The sequence below is a fragment of the Perissodus microlepis genome, chromosome 8 (genome assembly GCF_051167445.1).
Source record: "Perissodus microlepis isolate ML-2025 ecotype Zambia chromosome 8, ASM5116744v1, whole genome shotgun sequence".
Taxonomy (NCBI): Eukaryota; Metazoa; Chordata; class Actinopteri; order Cichliformes; family Cichlidae; genus Perissodus; species Perissodus microlepis.
In genome coordinates this window covers 13284292-13309342 of record NC_140468.1, presented here as the reverse complement: position 1 = coordinate 13309342, position 25051 = coordinate 13284292, and the positions used below count along the sequence as shown (strand labels likewise).

At 40.1% G+C, this 25051-nt stretch overlaps 1 protein-coding gene across 1 annotated transcript in view; it reads right to left on the bottom strand.

The window, feature by feature from the left end:
• Positions 1-2728: 2728 nt before the first annotated feature.
• kcnh4b (potassium voltage-gated channel, subfamily H (eag-related), member 4b) overlaps positions 2729-25051 on the bottom strand; it is a 38811-nt gene continuing 16488 nt past the window's right edge. Inside the window, exons 5-16 of the mRNA XM_084937628.1 lie at positions 18052-18292; positions 16330-16487; positions 15871-16072; positions 15018-15212; positions 13961-14160; positions 13422-13671; positions 13099-13313; positions 9808-9846; positions 8103-8485; positions 7366-7460; positions 5692-5768; positions 2729-4807 (exon numbers count right to left, since the gene is read on the bottom strand). Of these exons, the coding sequence (XP_084793754.1) occupies positions 3770-4807; positions 5692-5768; positions 7366-7460; positions 8103-8485; positions 9808-9846; positions 13099-13313; positions 13422-13671; positions 13961-14160; positions 15018-15212; positions 15871-16072; positions 16330-16487; positions 18052-18292 (3093 nt within the window). The 3' untranslated portion in view covers positions 2729-3769. The remainder of the gene's footprint in view (positions 4808-5691; positions 5769-7365; positions 7461-8102; positions 8486-9807; positions 9847-13098; positions 13314-13421; positions 13672-13960; positions 14161-15017; positions 15213-15870; positions 16073-16329; positions 16488-18051; positions 18293-25051) is intronic.

Below are 25051 nucleotides of genomic sequence, written 5' to 3'. Positions count from 1 at the left end.
ATTTGACTTCATGCAACCTTTGGAATATCTTGGAGCTGTGGAAACAAGGAAAACATGGTGGTATGAAATCATCTGTTGTAACTGATTTAATTTTTTTCTTTTTTTTTTCTGCACAGTAAACCAAATGAGGGTTTTGACTTACTAGATTCTGCATGAAGGAAGACAGTGCTGCAGACATTGTTAAAGCCATGGCAGAACTCCACAGAGCTTGGGCAGTACCACAGACCTCCACAGTAACACTTCAGGGCTTCACCTAAAAAACAAAGAAACCAACTGGGTTTGATACTAGAGCATTCAGGAAGCTGCAATTTTATCTCTAAAATCTAAAAATACCCCCCAAAACCCAAAAATGATATCTAATTCAAAGTGAACAGTTGCAGAGCTTCTCAAGCCTCACTTGTTTCATGGGCAGATGTTTGATATAGAAAGTAGCTTTTAAACAGGCTGCAGCTTAACTCACTCTGGCTGACGACCAGCAAAACCAAAACAGCAACAATCACAGTCTTCATGTCTTCACGATGCCTCGCCTCACTGCACCAATCTCTGTATGAAAAAAAAAGAAATAAATGTGAGACGATCAAACTCTTTAAGCTCCTCCATAATCCACACAATGAAAGACAAACACATTCCACCTGATGAACGATCCTTCTGGAGAGTGATTCCTCAAATGTGTGTCAGCCGGGTTTCCATCCTCCTTTTTTTTATTTGGTCTTGTTATGCAATTGATGCAAATCCAGCGTATCATTAACTCAAAACTTCATCTTTGCACAAACACAGAGAGAAAGATCAAGATCAGACTGTGATGCTGCAAAAAAAAGAAACAAATCAGGTTTAATCACTGTAGCAAAGCATTTTCACAGCCAATAATTTAAATACAGTAAATAGAACAGTAGCAGAGTCTCCCAAATGTGCCTCATTGACAGATATGGAAAATGATGCATATATAAAACAGGCTGCAGCTTCACTCACTCTGGCTGACGACCAGCAAAACCAAAACAGCAAAAATCACAGTCTTCATGTCTTCACGATGCCTCGCCTCACTGCACCAATCTCTGCATGAAAAAAGGGAATAAATGTGAGAAGATCAAACTCTTTAAGCTCCTCCATAATCCACACAATGAAAGACAAACACATCCCACCTGATGAACGATCCTTCTGGAGAGCGATTCCTCAAATGTGTGTCAGCTGGGTTTCCATCCTCCTTTTTTATTTGGTCTTGTTGTGCAATTGATGCGAATCTAGTGTATCATTAACTCAAAACTTCATGTGGGTTTTTGCACAAACACAGAGTGAAATATCAAGATCAGACTGTGATGCTGCAAAAACACACCGTGACACCACTTGACTCATCAAGAGAACGTGCAAATATATTTGCACACCAATTGTTCTGTTTGTATAAGCAACATATGCAGCGCAAAGTAACAACATGACGTGAGGACACGTATAAAGCACAATCAACCAATTCTTCTGACCTGTTGTGTAATATTTGCATTGCTTTTGCATGCTCAGTGTAATATTACCTTGAACACCTGGAACACCCACGTGGTGGGTCCTAGGAAAACACACACTGACACAACTTACAGGGAATGCACAATATGCTGTTGAAGGAATAGCGTCATATTCCGATGTTTTCCAACAAATTTTCCAGTTAAACAACCTTTGCTTCTGTTAGAAAGTGTAAATAATGAGTTAATAATGAACCAAATTTACATAAAAATGTAGATATGAAGAGTTACTCTGTTCCAATCAGCAAAGAAGATCATTTGTTTGCTTATTTTCTTGTCTGGGGAGTTTCATCAACAGCTTCTTTTGAAAAACACAATTATTGTACATTCACTTATATAATCAGATTGAGTGGCGAGTAAGGACGAGGATAAACCAGTGCTCACCAAAAACCCATTGCATTCAAAGGCCCTAATGAGACGCAGAGCAGCTGCAAATCCTCTTCTTTTAAGAAAGCACGGTGCTGACTTTGTGTTCTTCTGTGGTCGTCTGAAATTTTATTCAACTTGTGGACACATTCATGTTTCTAAAAAAACAAGTTTTTTCCTCTTTAATCCTTTCTTCAAAGATATCAAAAATGAAGCCATTTATTTCAAAGCTGAACTGCTGCAGCTCTCTCGTTTCTCATTTTGTTAAACTCGGGGTTGCAAATTTAACTTAATTATTAAGAAATAATCAGACAAGACAATCATCAAATTTCCAGAGTAATAATAAAGTAAACTAAACAAATACAGTGATGTCTAATAATTGTGAGTTTTGGTCTTTTTCAGGCATCAGTACTAATCACCTAATAACTAAACAGGAAATATTTTAGGAAAAAAACGCAAAAACACGACTTTTCTTGGCATATAAAAGTCTTTATACTGATATATGTAAGCAATACCATGAGATTTGAAAACCACAAATAACCTGTCAAATAACAGCAAAGCATCGTAATCCAAATCCAAGAAAATTCAGAGCTTTGCCTCAGTGAAAAATAATCCAGTTTCTGTCTTTTTCTTTTTTCTCAAGCTTTGACACAAATAACCGGTAACTGCATTTTCTCCTTAAATAATTCCAAAGCAATTTTCCAAAGCTTATGCCGGTCTCCTGACTGCTGATGGCTTATTGCAACTAAGCAGTCATATATAGCACACAGTATGCTGGTTATTCTGACATGTTTTCTGTCTCTGAAATATAATTTGCATAAACAGTGGTAAGTGTGATACAACAGCAAAGGACACAGTTGCACATTTTCTGCATATTTATTTTGTCAGCCAGAGAGAAATCATTCAAAAGTTCCTGAATACTCTGAATATTCTATAAGTGTCATAAGTTCATCTTTTTGTCCCTCGGAGGCATTTTTATTTCATAAATTAAGACCAGTTTAAATATTTAATGGGACCCACTTTATTTTTTTTCTTTGAAGCTAAATCTTTTTATTTATGTTTAAATTATGGCAGCTATGGTGTGTTTATTATAAATGCTTGAGGAAGATTTTCTTTTGCATTGTTTTGCTCTATTTAACGCTTTAGTGAGGAAAAATAGGAAATTTTGACGTTTTAAGACTGCTTTAAAAGGAGATACTAACATAATTATAACTGAAATCATAAGTAAGTACTGTGTACTGGTTGGTGGAGTTTAAATATTAGATACGTATTGTCCAAATATTCACAAAACAACCCAGAAGGCTGAACTGAGAAAGACATTCAATTAAAAACAATAAACAATCTACGCCGTGTGATGCACATACTCTACTTTCTACATGCAAAGTGAGGCATGTTTCATTTTTGTTCCTCTGTATTCTTAAAACAGCAAATCATCCTCACCTGTCTGCACATAAATACAGCGCCTGTGTACACAATCAACTGGTTGTCATGTAGAATGCTTACACATTAATTTGGAAACCTTTTCCGTAGGAAAAAGAATAAATTACTTTACCATGCAAGGAGGTAACAGGTATTATCAACTGCAAGTTGTTCTGAAGATGTTGGAAAAAATATACAATATATATACTGGAACCCACTGTTGTGAGCTTTTTTCTTTTTAGACACACTTCAGTAAAGCCAAAATGAAGCACAAAATACATGCTTTTGCATAGAAATAGTGTAAATTGCGTGGAGTTTGAGTAATAAGGGAGCATGGGAAGTAAAAGGTGGGGAAACAGAGCACACATCGACAGTCTCTGCCAGAGTCTCAGAAAACACTGTTGCATGAAGAAGTTGCATTTTAGAAATTTCGTGTTGGGTTCTGCTTTGTTCCAGTCTGCTGCTGAGATGTGGAAATATTAATCCGTGAGGTCCAGGCACCACGACTGCTCTGTGCTCTGAGTCTGAACGCCGATGCTGGACCTTCGTGAAGATGCACTTCCACTGTCCCTGCTTTCCAAAGAGCCTGTGTTTCCCAGTAGGCATTCCAGACTGGTGTGCTCCACCGCAGATGGGTCACCTAGTGGGAGATGGGGCTCAATAACATCAGATTGTAATGATCCTGAATCCACAGAACTCCCAAAAGGCTGGCATGGTAATGTGGGTGGAGAGGAAGAGACAGGGTGGAGAGAGGAGTTTGAATCCTTAATTTGGAAGATTGAGGTATCCTGGATCAGAGGGTGAGATGGCGGGGTGGACATCAGGACACACATGGCCTCATTTGAGGCTTTTAAAGGATTAAGGTTGGCATAATGACTGGGTGATGTGTCCAGCAGGCTGTGTGTGGACATTCCTGTAGGGACACTGGACAAAAGGCAAGAGTATTCATCATTATCACTGGGAGGCTGCAGGCACAAAGTAGGCTGGGACTGACTGATGGTAGTTGAGCCAGCACCGAGGGGTCTGTTGTCTTCATGTCCAGCATGAGGTGGAAGGCCTGGACTTCCTCCATGGAAGCCTGGGCTGATGCTAAGAAGTGATGGGCTGGTCCACAGATGTGCAGTCATGCTCTCAGAGCTATGACACGGGACAGATTTAGGAGAAGATTTTGGAGAGAGTGTTGGACAGTGGTTAGCAGGTGGACTACAGGACTGAGGCCGCTGGTGGCTCTCTGTTGGGGTTTCAGCAGTTCCACTGCAGCTCCAGTGGCCAGCGGCTGGGGCACTTTGGTGGGAATAGTGGCTCCCGGGAACGTTATGGAGGTGGAAGGTTGAACTATGACTAAAAGGCATGCCGCTGTTGGAGGCTCTGGGAGAGTTGGACGCCATTTGGACACCACACGGATGGGAGGGGAAAGAGGCATTGTAGTGATGAAAAGATACGTGAGCCTGGAGGATGTGCATCATGTGGTGAAGGCTCTTGGTGAGCTCAGAGACTTCCTGGTTTAACGTGCCCATCTGTGTAGAGAGCACTTACAGTTTACATGTGACATTTAAAGACTTCCAACATATTCAATGTAGGTAAATTTTCAATGAAAACATTAAGGTAACAAATGATAAGGTTCTATCTCTGCTTAATTAATGAATTAATCAGCTTCTCTCTTTAAAGTTTACTCTCGGGCTGATGTCCAGCTATAACTTTCTGATGACCTTCCGAGGACTGTAAAAAAGTTGAAATCCCCTCTTGAAGAGATGTCTTCTAAAGCACTTGTGAAATCAAGGAAGAAGAGCAGGTAAGTGACCCTAGCAGAGAATAAAGCAGACAGAAAGCTAAGGATGTACAAAATGCAGATGGGGGCCAAAAGGGCCACAAGTAGAGAGAGGTTGTCAACTATTTTTTAAATTGCAGAGTCAGCACTACCAGCCATCCTCTGCATTGCAGAAGTGCCCTGCTGATTAATTAATATTGACTTCAGACAGCACCCATCTGGATACTCCTGCTGCACCTGCTTTCGCTCTATTTACATTCAGATTAAGAGAGCAGGGGGAGACTGAGGTATAGGCCGGCATCAAGTCCGCTTCATCTCACTTTATATTTTTCCTTTACATACACCAAGCAAGCCGATAGTAGATGAGATGCTAGAAATGTATCTGTGTGACAAAAAAAGTAAAGCTTGTGATTCTATAATTTTTGCTTTTTACATGCAACATAAAATAAGATGGATTTTGTTTCTTAATAATTCCCCCTGTGTTTCATATTCAGTCACTACCAAAGACAGAATGTATGATAATAAGAAGGAGAGCACTGAGCAAACTGCTCTGGATCTGTGAGAATTCACACTCAGGGCTACATTATCCTCGGTGCTATCAATTTTAATTTGGGCTAAGGAGCTGTAGCTCACCTGAAGGTTGAGTTGACTGATGCTCTGCCTGACCTCCTCCGTCTCCAGGAGCAGAGCAGGATTATTTTGTGTGGTGTCTTGGGAAACGAGGAGAAGAAAAATAGGAGGAGTTTTAGCTCCCAGGAGGATTGATCAATTTTAATATAAAGCAAAATTATGTTGCATGACCCCAGTATGTGCCGATAGAAGTTATACATGCACGTGTAACTATGTATGTTTAAATTTCTCTATAAATGCCATCCAAATTTCACTTAAATCCCCAAAATAGAAACATATTTTTTTATGATGGACAAAAATAAGTGATCCTTCGCTTTGAGTGTCTGGTGTGACCCTCTGACTCCCAGGAGTCATTGCAATTCAGTGCTTTTGGTAACTTTTGATGAGGAATCTACCTGGAGGAAATTTAAGCTTTTCTTTCATCCACAAAACATAGTTTTAAACAGCTTTGTGGTGCAGACAGACAGTCCCGTTCTCTTTCCTTGCAGTCCTGCATGCACACCGTTGTTGTTCACTGTTCTCTTGATGGTGGGCTCATAAACATGAACATCATTATTAGAAGGGACTTCAGCTACTTAGATGTTACCCATGGTTTCTTTGTGAGCATCCTCTATCTGTACACCGGACAAAGATCTCGACTCGACTGACCAGTGGCTCCTCGTTGTTCCCATGTTGAGATTGAAACACCGGGGAGGACAGAGCTCTAAATCTCTTTTTAAAAAATACTAAAGGGGAGCCGAGTCATGATTGTCATCCTACTGACTGAAAGAACCTCACTCTAATTTCACGTGCAAATTTCCAACTATTCTTAGAGGTTCACACTTTCCCGTCAACAGGTATCTAACGCTTCCTTATTCTTCCTAAAAAAAAAAGAGACCACGTGATTTATTTTTCATTTAATTTAGTCCTTCTTTTCTTCTTTTATGACTTGCAAGAAAAAAGGATGATATTTTAGGCTATAGTTTTACACAAATACAGAAAATTCACAAACTGTACATGCATTAATTTATCTGTCTGAGGTGGGTGGGATGTGTTAGTTGTAACAGCAGTTTTGTGAGGTGTATAGAGAGTTTAATTTGCTTTTCTGCTGGAGTGCATAATGCAACACATATTTGGAAAACCTTTTATATTATGCAATCTAATACAGCTGCACATTGCACTGTGTCACATAGTGCTTAACTTTATCCTGGTTTTGCAGTCTTTGTAGAAAGTGCTTTGGCTTTCTATATAACCTTGGTCTAGTATCATAGTGTCCACAAGCAAGCAGATGATGATAGGCAGACAGGAATAACTGTCTGCAATCAAAACAGAAACTGGAGATCGCCAGAGAGGAGCTAAAGAGATGCGAGTTGCAAGACTATGCTACCAAAGCACTCCCTTTAATAAGCAAATTAGCTGAATCTCTACTGAACTGAAACTGATAGTAATCCTAGGAGGAAAGCAACCATGCGTGGAGATTGAGGCCAGGTGGCCAGAGCCCTGCTTTGACCTCAGTTGTCCTTTAACATGTTCTCTGACTCTGTGGACACCTGGCTGTCATTTCATTCTGCTGCGCTCTCATATTCCCCCTAAAGCAGGCAGACCTGCCTTGTGGTATCCACTATTTGAACTCCTGAGTTTACCTCCAGCCATCTGGCACCCAGGTGACCCTAGCAGCTCGTGGGTGGTTTGACTTACCTTGGGTGCTGCTGCTCTCTGAGCTGGCATTAGGCCCGCTGTGCTCCACGTTGAAATGGAACGTACTCCCGTTGTCTTCGATGCCATCTACAACCCTGGCGAGAGGGGTGAAGAGGAGGGAGACCGGAGTTAATGTAACAGTAGAGCTTTTTCAATTATCACTGGAGCCAAGAGACGACCGAGCGATGTGCCATGAGAGCTGCTGCTGGCAGACGCCCATGTGGGTTTGAACATGAAGACAGCAGCACAAGTCTGGAGGGACGGACACCTGAGCTCTGTGAACCAGCACTTACCCATACCTAGAACTTACTGGGTGACTTAGGGATGCATTATGAATACAGATAGCTGGATCGGGAGTATAAGGTGTGATGGTTATGAAATGCAGTAACATCTGTTGAAATATGCAATGCAAATACACTCCATCTGCAGCTTTCTGCTCAGTCCATTACTGCAAAGCCTCATTCAGATGCTCTTGGAAATACTATGACTGTATTAAAATCAAGGTGACTATATAAACATTCAAGAAATAAGTGTGAAATTGTTTTGAAGTAGAAAGAAAAAAATTATGCTCCTTATGTATCATCAAAACACACATAGAACAGCCGTAAAGTACTTTAGTTAGTATTATAGTTCCTGAGTACATATTATTATTAAACCGCATTGAATTGTATGACATTAATTTAGCCTTTGCGTTTTTTCTTATGTTCTAGCTGAGGCCTGAAATTAAATATGACTACCTGGGACTAAGATCCGGTGGCCCAAAACAAGTGACAGTTGGAATGAGCAGCTTTGTAGGCTTTTGCTCAGCTCCTGACTCTCCCTCAGCTGCGGTTGATGCCGTGCTCGGGGCTGAGACAGGAGTCGTGTGCTCTTTTTTCGAAGGTGGCTGAGGGGAGCTCTGTCCGAGGAAGCCACGGCTAAGGTTCGGCGAACGGCAGCGTCGCAGGGCGTTGAACTGCCGTAACTCGTCACCCAGGAGGTTCCCCAGGGAGGTGCGACGAACGGGGCTGGTGAAGTTGGGCAGCAGGAGGTTGCGGCGGGAGCGCGTGGCTGGAGACAGGTGGAAGGCGTCGTCAGGGTCATCAGTCTTGGTTTCCACAATAGAAGGAAGCCTGGATTCCTGCACAAAAAGAAAGTACAGTATGGAGAGTTAGCAACTAAACTGTACACTCTCAAAATAGTAAGATAAAAACAGTAAAGTGATGGTAGTTAGCTCTGCTTGTTAGCAAGATCAGTAAGAAGACCTATTTGCTTTTGGATGGTGTATTTGGATTTGCATTATAATTTTAACTGAAATGGGAATTTGTCTTGATTTAGTTAAATGGTTAACTCTTTGAGTCACATCTGGATCTGGATCCATGAACTTTTTCGAAGGCTTCTTAACTATTGAAAGATTATAGGAGCTTATTTTTGCAACTGGAAAAAAAAAATCTGCTACTTGCGAGTCAAAATTTCAGTTTATTTTCAAGTCAAGTCAATAATTTGACCTTAGGGTAAGAGTCAGGGTCTGGGCTACAGATGGTGTTAGAAAATAACTAAAAATTGACAAAAATCTTGAAATTTCACATTACCAGATTTTGAGATAATAATTAAAATTTTTAACTTGCGAATGGGGAAAAAAAAAAAAACTTTTTTCAGACCCATAAGAATTTATTTTTTTCTCAGTGAGAGGAAAAAAAAAGCTTCTACTGTATGTAATATAGATAAAAATGTGCATATCTTGGAAAATTCACCTTAAATTAAAGCAAGAATAAATTCAGATCCAGACTTAAGATTCAGCTCTTATATTTATCTCTTTATATATTTATGCATAACAAACACCAAAGAAGACTTTTTTGTTTTATCTTTTTTAATGAAAAAACAAAAAAGAACTAAAACATATCTTAAAAACTGTTCTGTTCAAACTATCTGTCAAGTTTAAAACATTTAACATGATTTAAAGCTGCCGATGAGGACAATTATGTATTTACAGCTGACAATATGTCCATCATTAATTTACTAATGTTAGAAATGTGCTGTGCTTCTGCCAACAGAACTGTATTACACAGCCGTTTAAAACAGACAAAGTGAGCACTGTAAATAGTGTTTTAATGATACAGCAATAAAGCAGACTGATAAGTTCAGTACACAGTAAGCAAAGTAGCTCATAAGAGTTCCCATTAAAGGAGCTATTGACCCAGTTAGTGTGCCAGCTTGAGAGACTGAGCTGCTTTCATGTAGGGGAAGTCCTTACACAAGTCCCCCCAAAGTACTCACTAGCATTGCAGTAAGTTCCAGAAAAAAATGGTGGATGAAACCTCAAAAATACACAGCACACGTAATGACAACAGCTGTTCCAAGGCACTGCCAGCTGTAGATTAAAATTCAATACCAGCAGTATGTTAAGGAAATCTGAAAATGTGAAACCTGACTAGAAGGATACTGAATTTGCACTGAACTCACGTGTGGAAGCCTCGGTGACTTTGAAAATCTTCGGAGGCCCTGCGTTGACAAAAAAGAAAGACACAAGAAAGAAAGAAAGAAAAGGCATAATACCTTAATTTATTCATTCAGCCTCCTGTGTATCAAACCCTGAACATTTTAGATTAACTGTTGCAGTGAAATCCCAAAAAATGAATACATTTCACTGGTTACTTTTCTGTAGCAAAACTGTCTAAATTCAAATTTGTTAGTCTCTCTTTCATCCACTGGTGCCACTAATTAAATGAACTTGGCCAGCGATGCAGCCATTGCCACATGAGCTGAATTACACGCTCAATCTTCTTTCTGCGCTCGATTGCGCCGGAATTCCAGGGGAAGTTTGTCTTTCCCTGGTGTGTGTGTGTATGTATGTGTGTATATGTGTGTGTCTATGGCTAGAAATTTTTAGCAACTTAGCAATCACCAGCTGGGTGGCAAATAAAGCTGTGGTAGCCCTTGTGTGTGAAAAATGTGCTTCTGACAACATGGCTAATGTGACAGCACAAGCCACAGCCTGCCATTCTAGCAACATCATGCCAGCGATGCACTTTGACGAGGGAAACCAGCGAGGACGTGAATTAAATTTAATCTTCCGTTGATGCACAATGCTGAGGTTAAAAAAAGAAAAAAAAGTGGTGCTATGTGGGAGGCGAAGGGAAAACGTGCATGAATCTGTTGAAAACAGGGGCAAACACTCCTCATAAGGAAACTAACCCTGGAGCAAAATGGGATGATTAACCAGCCAGTGAGAAACATTGGTTTCAACTTACATTAAATGTCAAGTCAATTAAAGGAGCACTAATGCAACAAGTGTCCCACATAGCAAAGTAGGTTTGCAGGGACAGGGGATTCTGGGAATTTCAGTCACAAGTATGCTATCTTGCACAAAAAGGGATGGAAGCAGCAAATTATGCCTGACTGACTTATAAAATTAAACACCGTATCTGTTTGTCAAGTAAGTAGAGAGGGTTTTGCATAGTAGAGAGCTTTTCTTTTTACTTCTAGAGTCTAGAAAATCTCAAACTGAATCTACTGGGTCCAACAAGTTGAAACAGAGTTATCCCAAATAGAGCTGTCTATGAGCTCTCACAGTGGAAGATTGCACTTCCAGAGACATTAATGTGGTCTGTGGGCGGGTCATCTGAGATAGTAGTCGTCTCTGCGCACTGCCCTCTCCAGGTTAGAATCGTCATGCTAAAAACTCAAATAAAGCTGTGGTAGCTATATATAACTAATATCATTTTTGTATACTGTCATCACTGCTTAGCAGCGGGTACCTTTGTCAACTTTGTTAAACTGTTTTTGTCAATTTGAGGCTCCAAAGGGAGCCACATCCCCATAACTCAGACCGACCGGCTTGTTCTTCACACGCCATGACTACAGACTACTTAACCCTCCCTGTGGCGACACGGTCATTATAGCCCAACAAATTTTGACACTCTGCTGGATCCCCGGTGGTGGAGTGACCTTCCCACTCTGCCCAGGACAGCGCAGTCATCCCTGATCTTTCAAAGCTCACCTCCCTTAAGAAATAAGCAACACTCCTGGGTCTTAGACCCCAATTACAACAAACCATTCAACCTGACCTTAAACCCGACAAACTCTGACACATCATTACTTTTACTGTTAATGTTTTGAAAGTAAGTCTGCCATTGGGTGTTGAGTTGGTAGAGTGCACAGCATTTTTAAAGCCTTTTTTTGCTATGAAGTGAAGCAAGATCCAGGCTGGACAAATAACTGATGAGCTTTAAGTAACTAAAGTAACTACGCAGTGTAATCCTCCATAAAGCCAGTGAGAGCTGCAGGTTCACCGCGAGTGCTTTGGAGTGATTTATGTAATAGCAAACTTATAATAATACCAGTATAGAGTGTTCTTTACATAATTGGCTGATGATTACAATTTCAGTGTATCTGACTTGCAGTTGATGTTTTTAGTTTCTCCAGCTGAGACACTCAGCTTGGTTTGCTGAGTAAAAAAATGTTACATTTTTCTCTCCAAACTGCTAAAAATAATTTCACTGACAGCGCAGCAACAAAAGCTGAAATTAAATTATAGAATTGACAGAAAAAGAAAAGTCTTTTTCCATCTGGCATTCTGCTTTTTCTCCATTTACAGAAGATAAAGTAGTCCCTTGTGGATACCTTATATTGTAATAAGGATTCCTACGATCTGTTTCTTTGGCACTGTTTCACTGCGACTGACTGATTACTGTGCTGTCAGTATATAATACTCAAGTTGGTCTCAGGAGTTAAAGGACTTCCCTTCCTAGAGGAATTCCCATCTTAAAAAGACCCACTGTGAGGATGCCGATGAGACCAGTACAACTGTGAGTGTGTGTGCGTGTGTGTGTGTGGTCTGGAAATCAGGTAGAAAAATAATTCCTTCATCCTTGCAGGGGGGTGGCTGTCCCCTGGCTTTGTGTTTGAGCAAAAACCCTGAACAGATGGCGTGAGAGAAGTGCTAGTACTCACGATCAGCCATGCTTCAGAGAAGCCTATCTAATTTAGAAAACATAACTTATGTTTAAACACATACACAGTTTCTGCATAACTAAACATTCATTCTTAGGTCACAGGTACTTCTGCTATATATATATATACCAATATATGCAATGGTTACTTAAAGGTGGCATTTTGCTCTTTGATGTCGCCTCATGGAACAAGTCTACCAAACACAATCAGTCTGCTTTGAAGTGCTGATTAATACAATTAAAGTTGTTTTCCCTGAGCCTGACTGACAAAAAGACATCCGCTAATTAACACAACCAGCACAGATGCCTATCGCATCCCAAACTAAACAAATCAACCTAAGAAAAAAGAGAAAAAGAAATGATTAAAGCCAACGAGAAAAGCCAGATTCGAAAAAGAGAAATGCTTGAAGCAAAAAACATAATGCTTGAGAGGGGGAGGTTGCGGATGTCCTTGGAGATCTTTGTCAGTTTTGTCAGCCACACATGAAAAACTAAATCAGTTTTGTTTGTAGAGTTCAATTAAATATCCAATGAAGCCAATTACTTTTTTCTCCATGGTTAAAATCATTCAATGCTTAAGTTTGGATTGTTAAAACGATTACAGAATAGTAGCTGAAGATGTGGACCCATGTGGATTGGCAATGGCAGCATTTGCTACTTGCTAGTTCCAACTTGTAGCTGCTTTTATCTTCATTAATGTCTTAATGCTTCATGGCATAGAATGACATCCCAATTTAGGCGTGCTGGTTTTTCAGGTTTGAAGGCACCGAATCAACACCAGTATGTTGTGTGTATTTGGTACCTCGTCCTGGCTGCCTTCACGAAGGTTATAGGTGAGGTTGTTGTGGATGTCGGAGGTAAACACGCTGCCATACTCGGGGTATAGTTCCAGCACCTCCTTCAGGCCACGCACACTGATGTACTGGAGATCGCAGTAGGTAAGCGCCTTCACATCAGCATTGGTTTTGATTACCTGGTCTGTTCCAGGCAGGTCGGAGCCAATCAAGTCTCCTTTCCCTAAAATCCAAAAGATGATAAATTCCCTGTTACACTTTAAAGTACAAAAAATATCAAATAAATACAAAAAACATGATGCAAAAAATGCAATCTGACAACAATACAGACCTAATATAGCCAGCACCATGCCATCCTTCAGCACCTCTAGAGAGCCAGAGCAGACGAAGTAGTTGGCATGCAGCGCATCACCCTGACGGATGAGATACTCTCCCGGGACACAGAATGAGGTTTTTATATGAAGAGAGAGTGAGCGCAGGCAGCCGCGGCTGGCCCCCTTAAAGACCGGCAGCTGGAGGATGTCCTTATTCAGATGCATGGCGATATCGGCCCGCAGCTCATCAGGGAAGTCATGCAGGAGCTGGGGATTTGTGACAGATGTAATGAGGTGTGACACTGATAAGTAATTAGTGAATGGACTGTGTTGCCACCAGTCACCCTCTTTTGAATTTCAATTGGATATCAATTGATGGAGTATAGGGAACCATGTGCTGTGCACAAACAATTACAGCTTCAAAGGGCTGGCAATGAATTTTAGAGCAGAGTTCATTGTTCAATTGCCATCGAAAACAGTGCTGTGAAGTTCCTTGAAGGCAGATAACAGCATGTACAAAGATATTACATGACAGCAACAAGAAAGGGACTCCTACCTCGTTGGCATCTATACCATTGTTGACAGACCATGTGGTCTGGAAGTACTCCAGCATGCGCTGTTTAAGCTGCTGGGACAGACGGTGGACACGAATAAAGTCCTTCAGGTCCTTCATACGTGTGTGGTAGAGAGAGCGGCGCGAGTACATACGCTGGATGATGGCGGTAACATTACCAAAGACCAGCGCATGCATCAGTGCTGTAATAAGGACAGAAACAAAGGTGTAAATATAAAGGTGGGATGTGTAAATATGTAACATATTTCAATTTCAAATCCTATTTTGAAGTGTGGGCCCAAAGATATTTTTAAATTCTTAAGTTTTACCTCCTGATTACAAAAAAAAGGTTAACAATATTAAATAAAAACCAAAGAAATGAAAGATTTAAGTCTATTGTTCCTTTATAAAATTTTTGTTTTTTAACATATTGAAATACATTAAGTGGATAAAAGTACTGGGTTACCTACACATTACACCTACAGGAGTTTCTTGGTCATGGACACCCATGCAATGAAGCTCCCGATGCACAGTTTTGTGTTGATGTTAATGCCAGACGAAGAGGTTTGCAGAGCATTGGTGACTTTTACACATCTAATATTCCATGATCCCCATTCTTTCACACATTTGTAAAGGCAGACTGCATGACTACATGCTTGAGTTTATACACATGTGGCAATGAGACTGAAAAAACTGAATTCAAGGATAGAAACATGTGGTTCAATACTTTGTTTTTTTCTCATAAAGTGTATATTATATGGCTCACTTCCCAGTCATGATCTACTTTTGATCCACAAAGAAGCCACAAGTTACAATTCTGCTTTCATCACCGATCAGAAAAGCAGTAAAACAAACACTTATTATCTATCTTCTGATATGCCGCACCAATAATTGCCATTTCAGCTGTTTCTGGGTTATGAAGATGACAGCAAGCTGTGTCTTAAAGGCCAGCCAAGCCATTCAACTCGATTCCTGCTGAATTTGTTGTACTCGCATGCCAAACAGAAGCAGCGTTATGCCAGGACGCCAGAGGGAGAATGTACCCCGGTGTCAGACGTACCGCCGATGAGCATGATGCAGATGGAGAAGATCTTCTCAGCATCGGTGTTGGCACAGACGTTGCCAAAGCCCACACTGGTCAGGCTGCTGAGGGTAAAATAGAGGGCAGCGATGTAGGAGCTGTGCACTGTTGGGCCGCCCACTGTGCTGTTAACGTAGGGCGTCTCCAGACGTTTGCCCAGCTCATGGAGCCACCCTTGAAAGAGAAGGTTAGAGAGTAGCGTTGAGAGAGCAATGTCCAGAAGTTTAACCTCTTGTTATTTTTATGTGGATGCTAGTGGCAAGATCGGAGTGCAATGTAAGAGAAATACAGAAATGTATGTTTGTGCCTGCATGTGGGTGTCTTTCTGTGTATTAGAAAGAGATGATCAACAGCGTCAGGAGCCAGGTATGTTGGCTATAATTAGACCTACTCCTCCAGGGATAAATAGTGCTAAGCCTTAATTAGCAGCTGTGACTTCACCTCCCTTCAGCCAAAATGTACATACAAAAGCATGCATCATTAATTGACACATCAGTGTGCTGCTTGCTACCAGCCATTTTTTTGTAAAAGCTTTTGATCTGGTTTCAGGCTGTTCTTATTAGAGCAGCAGAGTACTGTCTCACCACAGAGCAGAGCTAGACACCCAATAAGTAAGCAATTACTATTTATAGCATAGTAGGGACAAAACAAATGCCTACTCAGTTTTTGCAGGAAACAGCCGACTTACACACCTATTAAAACTGAATCAAATCCGAATAGGCTTCACTTATGTTCTGAGAAAATGGTGAAATGTCTTAATGTCTCGCCCTTGCTAGATGAAACACCAAAAATTCAACAGATCGGACTTCAGCAAGGCCACAACTAGACTCACCTATGTCCCAATTATCATTGGTCTCTAGTTCTTTGCGTCCAATCATGTACCAGATGCAGGCCATCCAGTGAGCCAGCAGGGCAAACACAGACATCAGCAAGGTTAGCACCATGGCACTGTACTGGGAGTAGCGGTCAAGCTTCTGGAGCAGACGAAGGAGGCGCAGGAGGCGTACTGTCTTAAGCAGGTGGACTAAGGAGGTCTGAGGCAAATATGGGAGGAGAGGTGACAGAGAAAAGGAGAGAAAGGAAAGAGAGTAGAAAGCTAAATATCAAAATATCAACACTCAAACACTTTGTATTGTTTGTGAAATGTAGTACATATGTTTACTTGTCACATAGGCAGCCAAACTGCAACAACAGGGCAGCAAGTTATCAGTTTAATGGTAATGCTGACAGCCACAGATGGATGCGGGGACAAAAAAGAAGGCTGGACATATGATTGTCCAGTAGTACTCACCACTGTGATATTGAATGCGTACAGCAGGTCAAAGGGCAGGGCAGCCACCAGATCCACAAAGAACCAGGTGGTGGCGTAGTGGATGCAAATAGAGCGTGGCTCATACACCACCTGGCCTGACTGGCTCACATAGGTGGTGCGAAAGTTCATGATGATGTCTGAAAATATGTAATTATAAAAAAAATAAAATAAAACAAATAAGCAGGCCTGAAATATGACAGAAAACACTCAGTTCATAAAGAGCATCAAGGATTGCCACTAGAAACCTTTCAAAGGGTAAAAAGTCAAGCACCACAGCCTACATGAACATTGCTGCTGACCATGTCGGTCCCCGTATGACCACAATGTACCCATCTTCTGATACAATGACACACCATGTCTCAAAACTGGAATCATCACAAACTGATTTCTTGAACATGTGCTCAAATGGCCTCCACAGTCCTAAGATCTCAATCCAACAGAGAACCTACCTGGTGGAACAAATCTGCAGTAACTGTGTGATCCTATCGTGTCAATGTTGAGCGAAATCTCTCTGGAATGTCTAAAGTTCCTTGTTTAATCTATGCCACAAAGAATTAAGGCAGGTCTAAATGAAACGGTGGGAAAATTATTAAACATCTGGGATGCTTCATAGTTACTTTACAATTTCAGGGTCTGTATGCAAGAAACATATAACCTTGACGTCACCGCATGGCAAGCATGTAACATGCAAACTATTTGAATTAGCAACACCTCAGTTGTCCTACAAACTATGTATTTTTACTGAGATGAAAGCTCATCGTTGGATGCACATTTTATTTTTCATTGAATATTTAGCATTTATGGAAACTCAATAAATAATTAAATAATTAAAAAAAAACACAAACAAATACGTCAGCATTAAAAAGATGTTTCATTACACCGTGTTCCTGGAGCGAATTGAGCCCCTTTCATGCCCCTTTCAGCTTTAATATGGAATTCATTAATTATTCATTTAACTAGAAACGGGTAGACTCTAAGTAAATGAGCTTTCAGAAACAAGCAATCTCATGCCCGTTTGTGCCAAGTTGATGGCATCAGGAATCTGACATAAACTCCAAACCCATGCTCAGAGGAGCGTGTTGCAAGCCAGCCACCTTAATTTATCCCTTGGGTGCTTTATTGAACTAAGAAGAGTCCCTCAAAGAGACCAAGTACATCCTGAAGGGACTCCTAAACCCAGGTAACCTGAATAAGAGGGGACATTTCTAAGAAAAGGCTGCTTGGATTGTTCTGGTTTCCATGGTGCCATAGATGGCACAAATGGATAGATGTTGGAGTAAAACCTTACGTCAGCATGTTGAAAAATGCTTCAAAAACACCGAAATGTGATCATGTTTTATCTTGAGCAGGGATACGGGGACATCTTTGGAATACTGATAAATACTAATTTTGACAAACCAGTGTTATGGACCAATATTTGTTGTGTCACATCAATTTTGCATTGGGTAAATGTTGAAAAACAGTGTTAAGAATACTTAAAAGCCTTTAAAACATGTTAGTTATGTTTAATAAAGAATATTTATTTGTTTTCCCAGAACAAAAGGAGAGTAAATAATAACAAAACAACAAAAAGGACAAAAAAACCCATCAATACTGACATTAGATATTGACCAAATTGTTACACTGGAATCTCTCTAGAGTTTCATAATTGATATGTTTTTAATCTATTCATCTTTCCCAATTACTTCTTTAAAAACTTACCTATAATAAAAAGCATTTCCACTGCAATGTCACTGACAATAGTGGAGCGTGCAGCTGTGATGGCGTCATCGTGTGGCGTGAAGCTGACATTGTAGGGTACGGTGACAGCCACGTAGAAGGTAGCCAGCAGAATGAGCCAGTCCCACAGCGCTTTCGAAACACTGTAGTGGAGCAGGATGAAGCGTGACTTCTGCACCGCTGCCACCTTGTACTCCGGTATTGCAGGCTTGTCCATCATGCTCTGTAAACAAACAGGTGAATAAAGTTTAAAACTTTCAAGCACAACCTTTAATATTCCTTCAAACATGTACGATAAAGGGAAACCACAGCCTCTTGAATTTGAAGCTTTACTTGATAAATAACCAAAACACACAAAGTGCACTTGAGGAGCTGCATAAATGAATAACTGGATAACCAGATGGTCACGAGGTGGAGTATTGTGATGGACACCACGGTGCCAAGATTTAGCAGAAACAGACAATATAAATGTCAACACCCTCTCTTGTGCGCTGACCGCTGATGATTCACTGTGGTAGGCAACTCAAGTGAAACAGATATGGTAATGCTGCTGGTTATCTCTTCTCCTGTACCCAGTGATAAGACCTCTACAATGTCTGGGCAGTAACAACACAGTGAGTGTCTATAATTTCACACGTGGCTCGGCTTCACACTTCCAAATGTCATTCATGCTTCAAATCTCAGGTATCCAAGTGTCGTGATAGTTATGTTGTTATGAGAAAAGCGCAGCATACCACTAGATTGACCGTGCATTGCAGTGATCTTTTCTCACGTTTTGAAAATCCAGTGGTGAAAAGAATTGCAGATGAAATGGGAAGCCATTCAAAGCATAATGAGACTGCAACTCTCCAAATGGGGCCATGCACTTGCCACATAATAGCCTTAACCGTGTTTGGGAGACATGAGGAGAAGCTGTTACCTATGACAGCGGTGAGAGGGGAAAGGAAAGGCGAGATAAATGAGCAGTAATCCCATCTAAAAACAGTGTGAGCACTTTGGGAACAGGTGAACCCAAAAACAAGAAGCTGGTTAATTAAAGCTTAACGTGAGATTTCGTGTTTGGGCCCTGATGCTGCCTGGGCACCTCAGAGGAAAATGACAGATTCTATTTGAGTAATTGGAAGACAACAGGCAACGTTTACTTAAAAAAAAAAAAGAGAAACATCAGAGAGATGACATACTCCAGTGTTTCCAAAGAAAAAAAGGATGATCCAAGTGTTCCCTCAGAAACCACGTATTAAAAGATTGTACAAAAGATTGTATTATCACACTATCAGTGGGTTTTCTGGTCTCTGTCTAAATCCTTTTCTATCACCAACAGCTGTGTCCACTCTGATGACAGTTCAAGCAATGTCAGCGAAACCCTGACTGTTTCCTTTTTTTCTTTTTTTTCATTTGCCTTACATCACAGAGGTCGCAAAGCCCACCAGACTTTTGGTTCTCGATGCAGGGAGTCGAGCCACATCGCAGTGATTAGGAAAGAAAAGCCTAGCACTTGCAGGCACGCATGGGAGTGCATGTCACACAGCTACAGCTGGTCTTCACACATCATTAACTCAAACTGTAGCCGTTGGGGCTACTGTTCCAACTACATCTCCCAGCGGTCTTTGGGCTTAGGAGCTACACATGGCTTAATATGCAACCCCCTTCACCCTCAACCACAAACTACTACATAGCAAACTTAGTGTTGAAATGGCCACAAACATAATTCAAATGTCACATCAGGGCATTATACTGTCTAGATTATGCATTCTGATTGAGTCTGAACTTATTGTGCAAATCCTGGATAACTGCTCGTAATGGACTTTGCAATATTATGTTCAGCTCGGCAAAATCAGCAATCAAGGTGTCGTCTACTTAACTGTGTAACAACAAGAGACTGGAGATAAACATTCACGGTGAGTGAGTGTAGAGAAGAAATAATAAGTAAAAAAAGAAAGAGAGAAAGTAAGATGTGAAAGCTCAGGTCAGCTTTTGTGTTTGCTTCACAACTTCATGAGGCTCCAGACGGCACTATTTTTCCAATTATGTGAAAAGCGGCAACATCTCTCCCCTGGGACGTGGCGCTGCCTGAAATCAAGTCTGATTTGCTTGTCAGTGTGCTTCAGTTTTATTACACACTACTAATATAACAGATTTGTAAACTTTCTGTTTCAAAATCACAAATCTTTAAGCAGCAAGTTGCCACCTCTGCTTCGGTTTTCTGGCTCTTGTCCCATTTAAAGATCTGGAGTGTGTCTACATGTGTTTGAGCAAAGCTACGGATCCTTGCCTGACAGGTCGATGAGCTACAAATAGAGATCTAGTCAAAATAGATATGGCTGGCTTGATGTGGAGGCAGAGCACACCATTGTTAGCTAACAGCTACTAAGATACAGACAGTGAAGGAGGAAAAAAAAGAAAATGTATTAATAGTCAGAGTAAAGCAGTGGAGGAAGGATATCGATTCTTTACTTAAGGAGAAACATCAATATCACAATAAGTAAGCCCTGCATTCAAAATATGAAAAGTATCAACATGCCTTAAGGATCAACAGTACCATACGCAGAAATACAGGACTGTGCAAAAGTCTTGACCCACTCCTCATTTCTTTAAACTTTGTTTGGTAAAATGTGCAAACACACATGGAATTATTATTAATTATTCTTCTACACATACTCAACTCTCTTAGTCCAGCTTTCTTGTAATTTCTTTAAGTAGTCTTCAGGAATAGTTCTCCAGGCTTCTTGAAGGACATTCAAAGCTCTTCTGTGGATGCTGGAGACCTTTTGTTCTGTTCTCTGTCAAGATGATCTCACACTGCTTCAATAATATTGAGGTCTGAACTCTGGGGAGGCCAATCCATGACTGATTGTGTTCCACTGTGTGTGTTTTCAATCCAGCTATGCTTTTACTGCATTGGCAGTGTGTTTGGGATCTGGGTTTTTTGCATTCATCATTTCATCAGATCCCCAACACCACTGGCTGAAATGCAGACCCAAACCATGACAGAGTCTCCACTGTGTATTAAAGATGGTTCGTTTACTTTCCTGAAGTCCTTTGAACCCAGAATTTCACATTTGGATCCATTACTCTATAAGAGCTGTTGTTTACTTCTAGTGTAATTTAGCACACCTCAGTCTTTTCTCCTCATTTCTCTTCCTTAAGAATGGCTTTTTTGATTAAGCCTTAGTGAATAGTAGATGGATCAACTGAAGTCCTGGCACTTGTCCGGTTTCCTCATGTATTCTGAAAAACGCCAACTCTTTTGGCTAATAGCTAATCTTGATAGAGCAGAAAAACTGTTTTATGCCTGTGCTACATTTGGTCCTTTTCATAGATTTGACTAAACAAATTAAAATGACATTTTTAAAATGTGTTTTCTAATAAAGTGCCTAAGAATTCAATTTAAAATTGTTTGTTTGCTAAGTTGTTTGTTAGCTGTACTCACAACACTGGTGTATCCCTTGGTTTCGGTGCCTTTTTGATGCTTGAATGAGCTAAAGGTAAATGTTAACATTACTCTGGAAATGGTCCAGCACAAGAGCTGGGCTGAAAATTAGTGAAAAAGGAGCCAATATCAAAAAAATATATCTTATTATTATTAGACTTTATTAGTATTATAAATCACATTTTCTGTTATTTTAGCTGTTGTATCATTCTGGACTATTGCCCTTCAAACTGCTGCTAACCTCACAGAAAATGGAAGTGTTTGAGTTAAGTGTACATACTCAAAATGTAAGCATTACATAAAAAAAAAAGTTTTAAAAGCAAAGTTCAGTATGTAAGCTGCACTAGCAAAGAAGGGCGAGACAATTTAAGTAGAAGAAAATAGGAGTATATGCAGAAAGACAGCAGGATGAAGCCAAAACGAGATGAGGTTAGAGCATGGGTTAGAGTGACAGATGGAGAGGAAGAAGAAATGCAGAGAACGGTGGTTAAAGCTAAAAAAGAAGGGGGAGTAGGATGGGTGATGGTTTGGGGTAAGACGTGCATTTGATCCACTTATTCAATATAAATGAACCGATGTAGTTCACGCGGCTATGTTATGTTGACTTTTTCAAGTCAAGCAAAACTGGTTTCAGTGTCTTCATTTTTTTTTTAAACTTTTTTCTTTTATAGTGAATTCACTGCCTTTAAGTACTTTTGCTATGGTGCCTGAATTTTCACATAACATCTGCACAAATGTAGAGTTCACTGTACTCATCAGTGGTTATGTTTTGGATTTTGTTTCCCACCTTTTCCATTTTTTCCTTTTAGCACATATTCAAATGTAGCTGAGGCCAAAAACACTGCCTCCAAAACATATATATAAAAAATATATTTAAGATAGATAGATAGATAGATAGATAGATAGATAGAAGATCTATAGAACATTTAACTATTTAGGAAACAGGACTGTAAGAAAATACAGTACAGTGTATTAAATAATCTTCTGTATTGTTTTTTCATATATTTTTCTCCCATTTTTAAATTTATTTTTCTAACATTTACCATCAGGCAAATGTACGTAAAAAAAATAAGTACGGAAGTACAAAAAGAAAAAAGAAACAAACAAAAAATTTGACAGCACTTGGGTTTTAAAATTAAGCATTGCCAAACACTAAAATAACTGCGTGAACAAAACAGAAAGCAGCATCTAGAATATTCCATCCAATCACTTCTTAATTTATTATTTGTTTATTTTGCCATTCAGAGAAGCACATTCACTTATTAAAATGATAGTTAATGTGCAGCAGTGTTATGTAAATGTACAGGCGGGTGCATTAACAGGTCTCTAAAATGAACCCCAGTGCCTACAAAATTGTAGTTATGAAGTCTGTTTGTGAAGCCAGTCAATTAATAAAACTTACATACAAATACAATATGTGCCAAACTGTGCAAAACCCAAATAAAATTAACCGAACATGCACTCAATGCTGAGATGAAATAAGTCTGCTCATGCAAATAAACAAGCAGAGACATTTCATCTTGTCTGTTGCATTTTATTATTACTGCTTTGAAAATAATCCCTTTGCAAACCGCTTTTTTGCTTTGTTTTTGACACTGGTGATGTCTGAAAGATAAAAGTGACTGAAAGACTCGCACAGACACCATCCAATGAGCTGTCAGAGAAACACAAAACAATAGCCTAAAGAAATAAAATGTCGCTTTTATTCTAAACAGCAGATGTTTCTGCTTTGCATCAACACATGCTCGTTGCCTCCGCGTTTATAAGACTGCATCATCACATGTTGGCTCAGAAAGATATGATGCTGCTGGAAATTGCCTTTTTATGCAACTATCAGTCCCTGAGGTCACGAATAAATTAGGCAAGAGCACTGGCTTGTGTGGGCTTTTATTGTGCACTGAAGTCACATTTTAACTCAAAAGTTTAAAAAAAGTTAACTAAAATTCAGCCTCCGTCTTTGGCTTTGCTGTGGATTTTAAACGTGTTGCATTCCCTGGTCTGTTGATGTGCTACTTTTCATACACACCTGTCTTCCCTTCACTGCAATAGGAGTTACATATCAGATCGTGAGCTATCGATTGTTTCTCTGCAACTATTTTGTCCCTAGCGAAGATGCCCTTGGCTCGGTGTTCATAGGAAAAGAATAATCTAATCTCTCTGGGAATTTGCTCAACACTTTAAAACGATTATTCTGGTAGTAGAGGTGGAGTAGGGGAATAACGGAGGTTTGTAAAAAGTGTGTGCATGTGTGAGAAGGGGAGGACATGAGAGACAGAAATGTGTTGACTTTGTATTAATATCGCTGAGAAATGGCTTAAAAATACATCCTCGAGAGCTGGCATAGAATCTGAATGTTGATTTTATGGTCATATGTTGCTCTCTTCCTTTGTTTGGATGTTTTTGTGAAATGTGTGTGCACTTTCAAATGTGTGTGTGATCAGTACGCGTATGGTGTCAGCACTGGCATCTGTAAGTAGGTGGAAAAGGAGTGCGGCAGGAGGCTTGGCAGATGGAGGGAGGTGTAGCACACCGATTCCAATGAAGGCACCCGCAGGTCAGGTTTGAAAGCAGCAGTCGAGTTTTTGATTTTGGAAGTATTAACAAGATGCGGGTCAGCTGCATGCAGCAGAGTATTATCACTTTGTTTTTTCCTATTTTTCTTAAAGCCCGCAGTTTTGGTGCTGTTTCAACTGAGTGTAAACATGCTTGATTTCTCAATTAAATACCAATGTGACCCTTTCAAAGTGCTGGCATTGTCTTATGCACGCTCTGATTGGTCATAATGATTTAAAAGTCGACACTACTACCTGCAATGTGAAGTAAATGTCTTGTCTCTTGGGTTCTTAGTAACAGTTTATTTTATTTTCTAATATAAATGAGCTTTCAGTAGTCAGTTATTCTGACTTTTACTGTAACTTCTTATATTTGAGCAGTATATACCTGCAAAATTATGTGCGGTGAAATTAAAAAAGGGCATTTCTGTGTGAGATTCTCGTTTCTTTTAAAGGTTGGCCGTGTGTCACTGCTGTGGGAGCTTAAAATTCAGTGTCAGGTGAGCGACATAGTGTAAAAATGGCAGAAACACTTTAAAAATAATGATATTCAGCTGTAACATTTTACTGGGCCACTCAATTTCTGGACTAAAATTAACAAGTGCTTTGGTTTCAGGCGCTTAACAGCTAAATGATCCTCTAAAAACACGCACCACTTTTTATTCAAAAAATGTATTTTGAATGTTTTCTGCCTGAACCAGACGCAGATGTCTCACAGGTTCACTCGAAAAAAAACCAAAACCTTTATCCCTGAAAAGTTTTGAATTGCTTTTAGTCCCTTGTGATCAAACACATATTTGAAGGACAGGTTTGAGTGCAGACTCGGTCAGTAACCGAACCTCTGTGGGGAATGAGTGGGATTATCTCAAAATGGTGCTCTGTCAGAAAAACTGCTCCCGTTTGGATCTGAGGGCAAAACAGAAGCTTGTTCTCATGAATATCACAGCATGGTGCGAGGCATGACTTTTTATTCAAGCCTATAAAAGCCTTTTTTATGTAG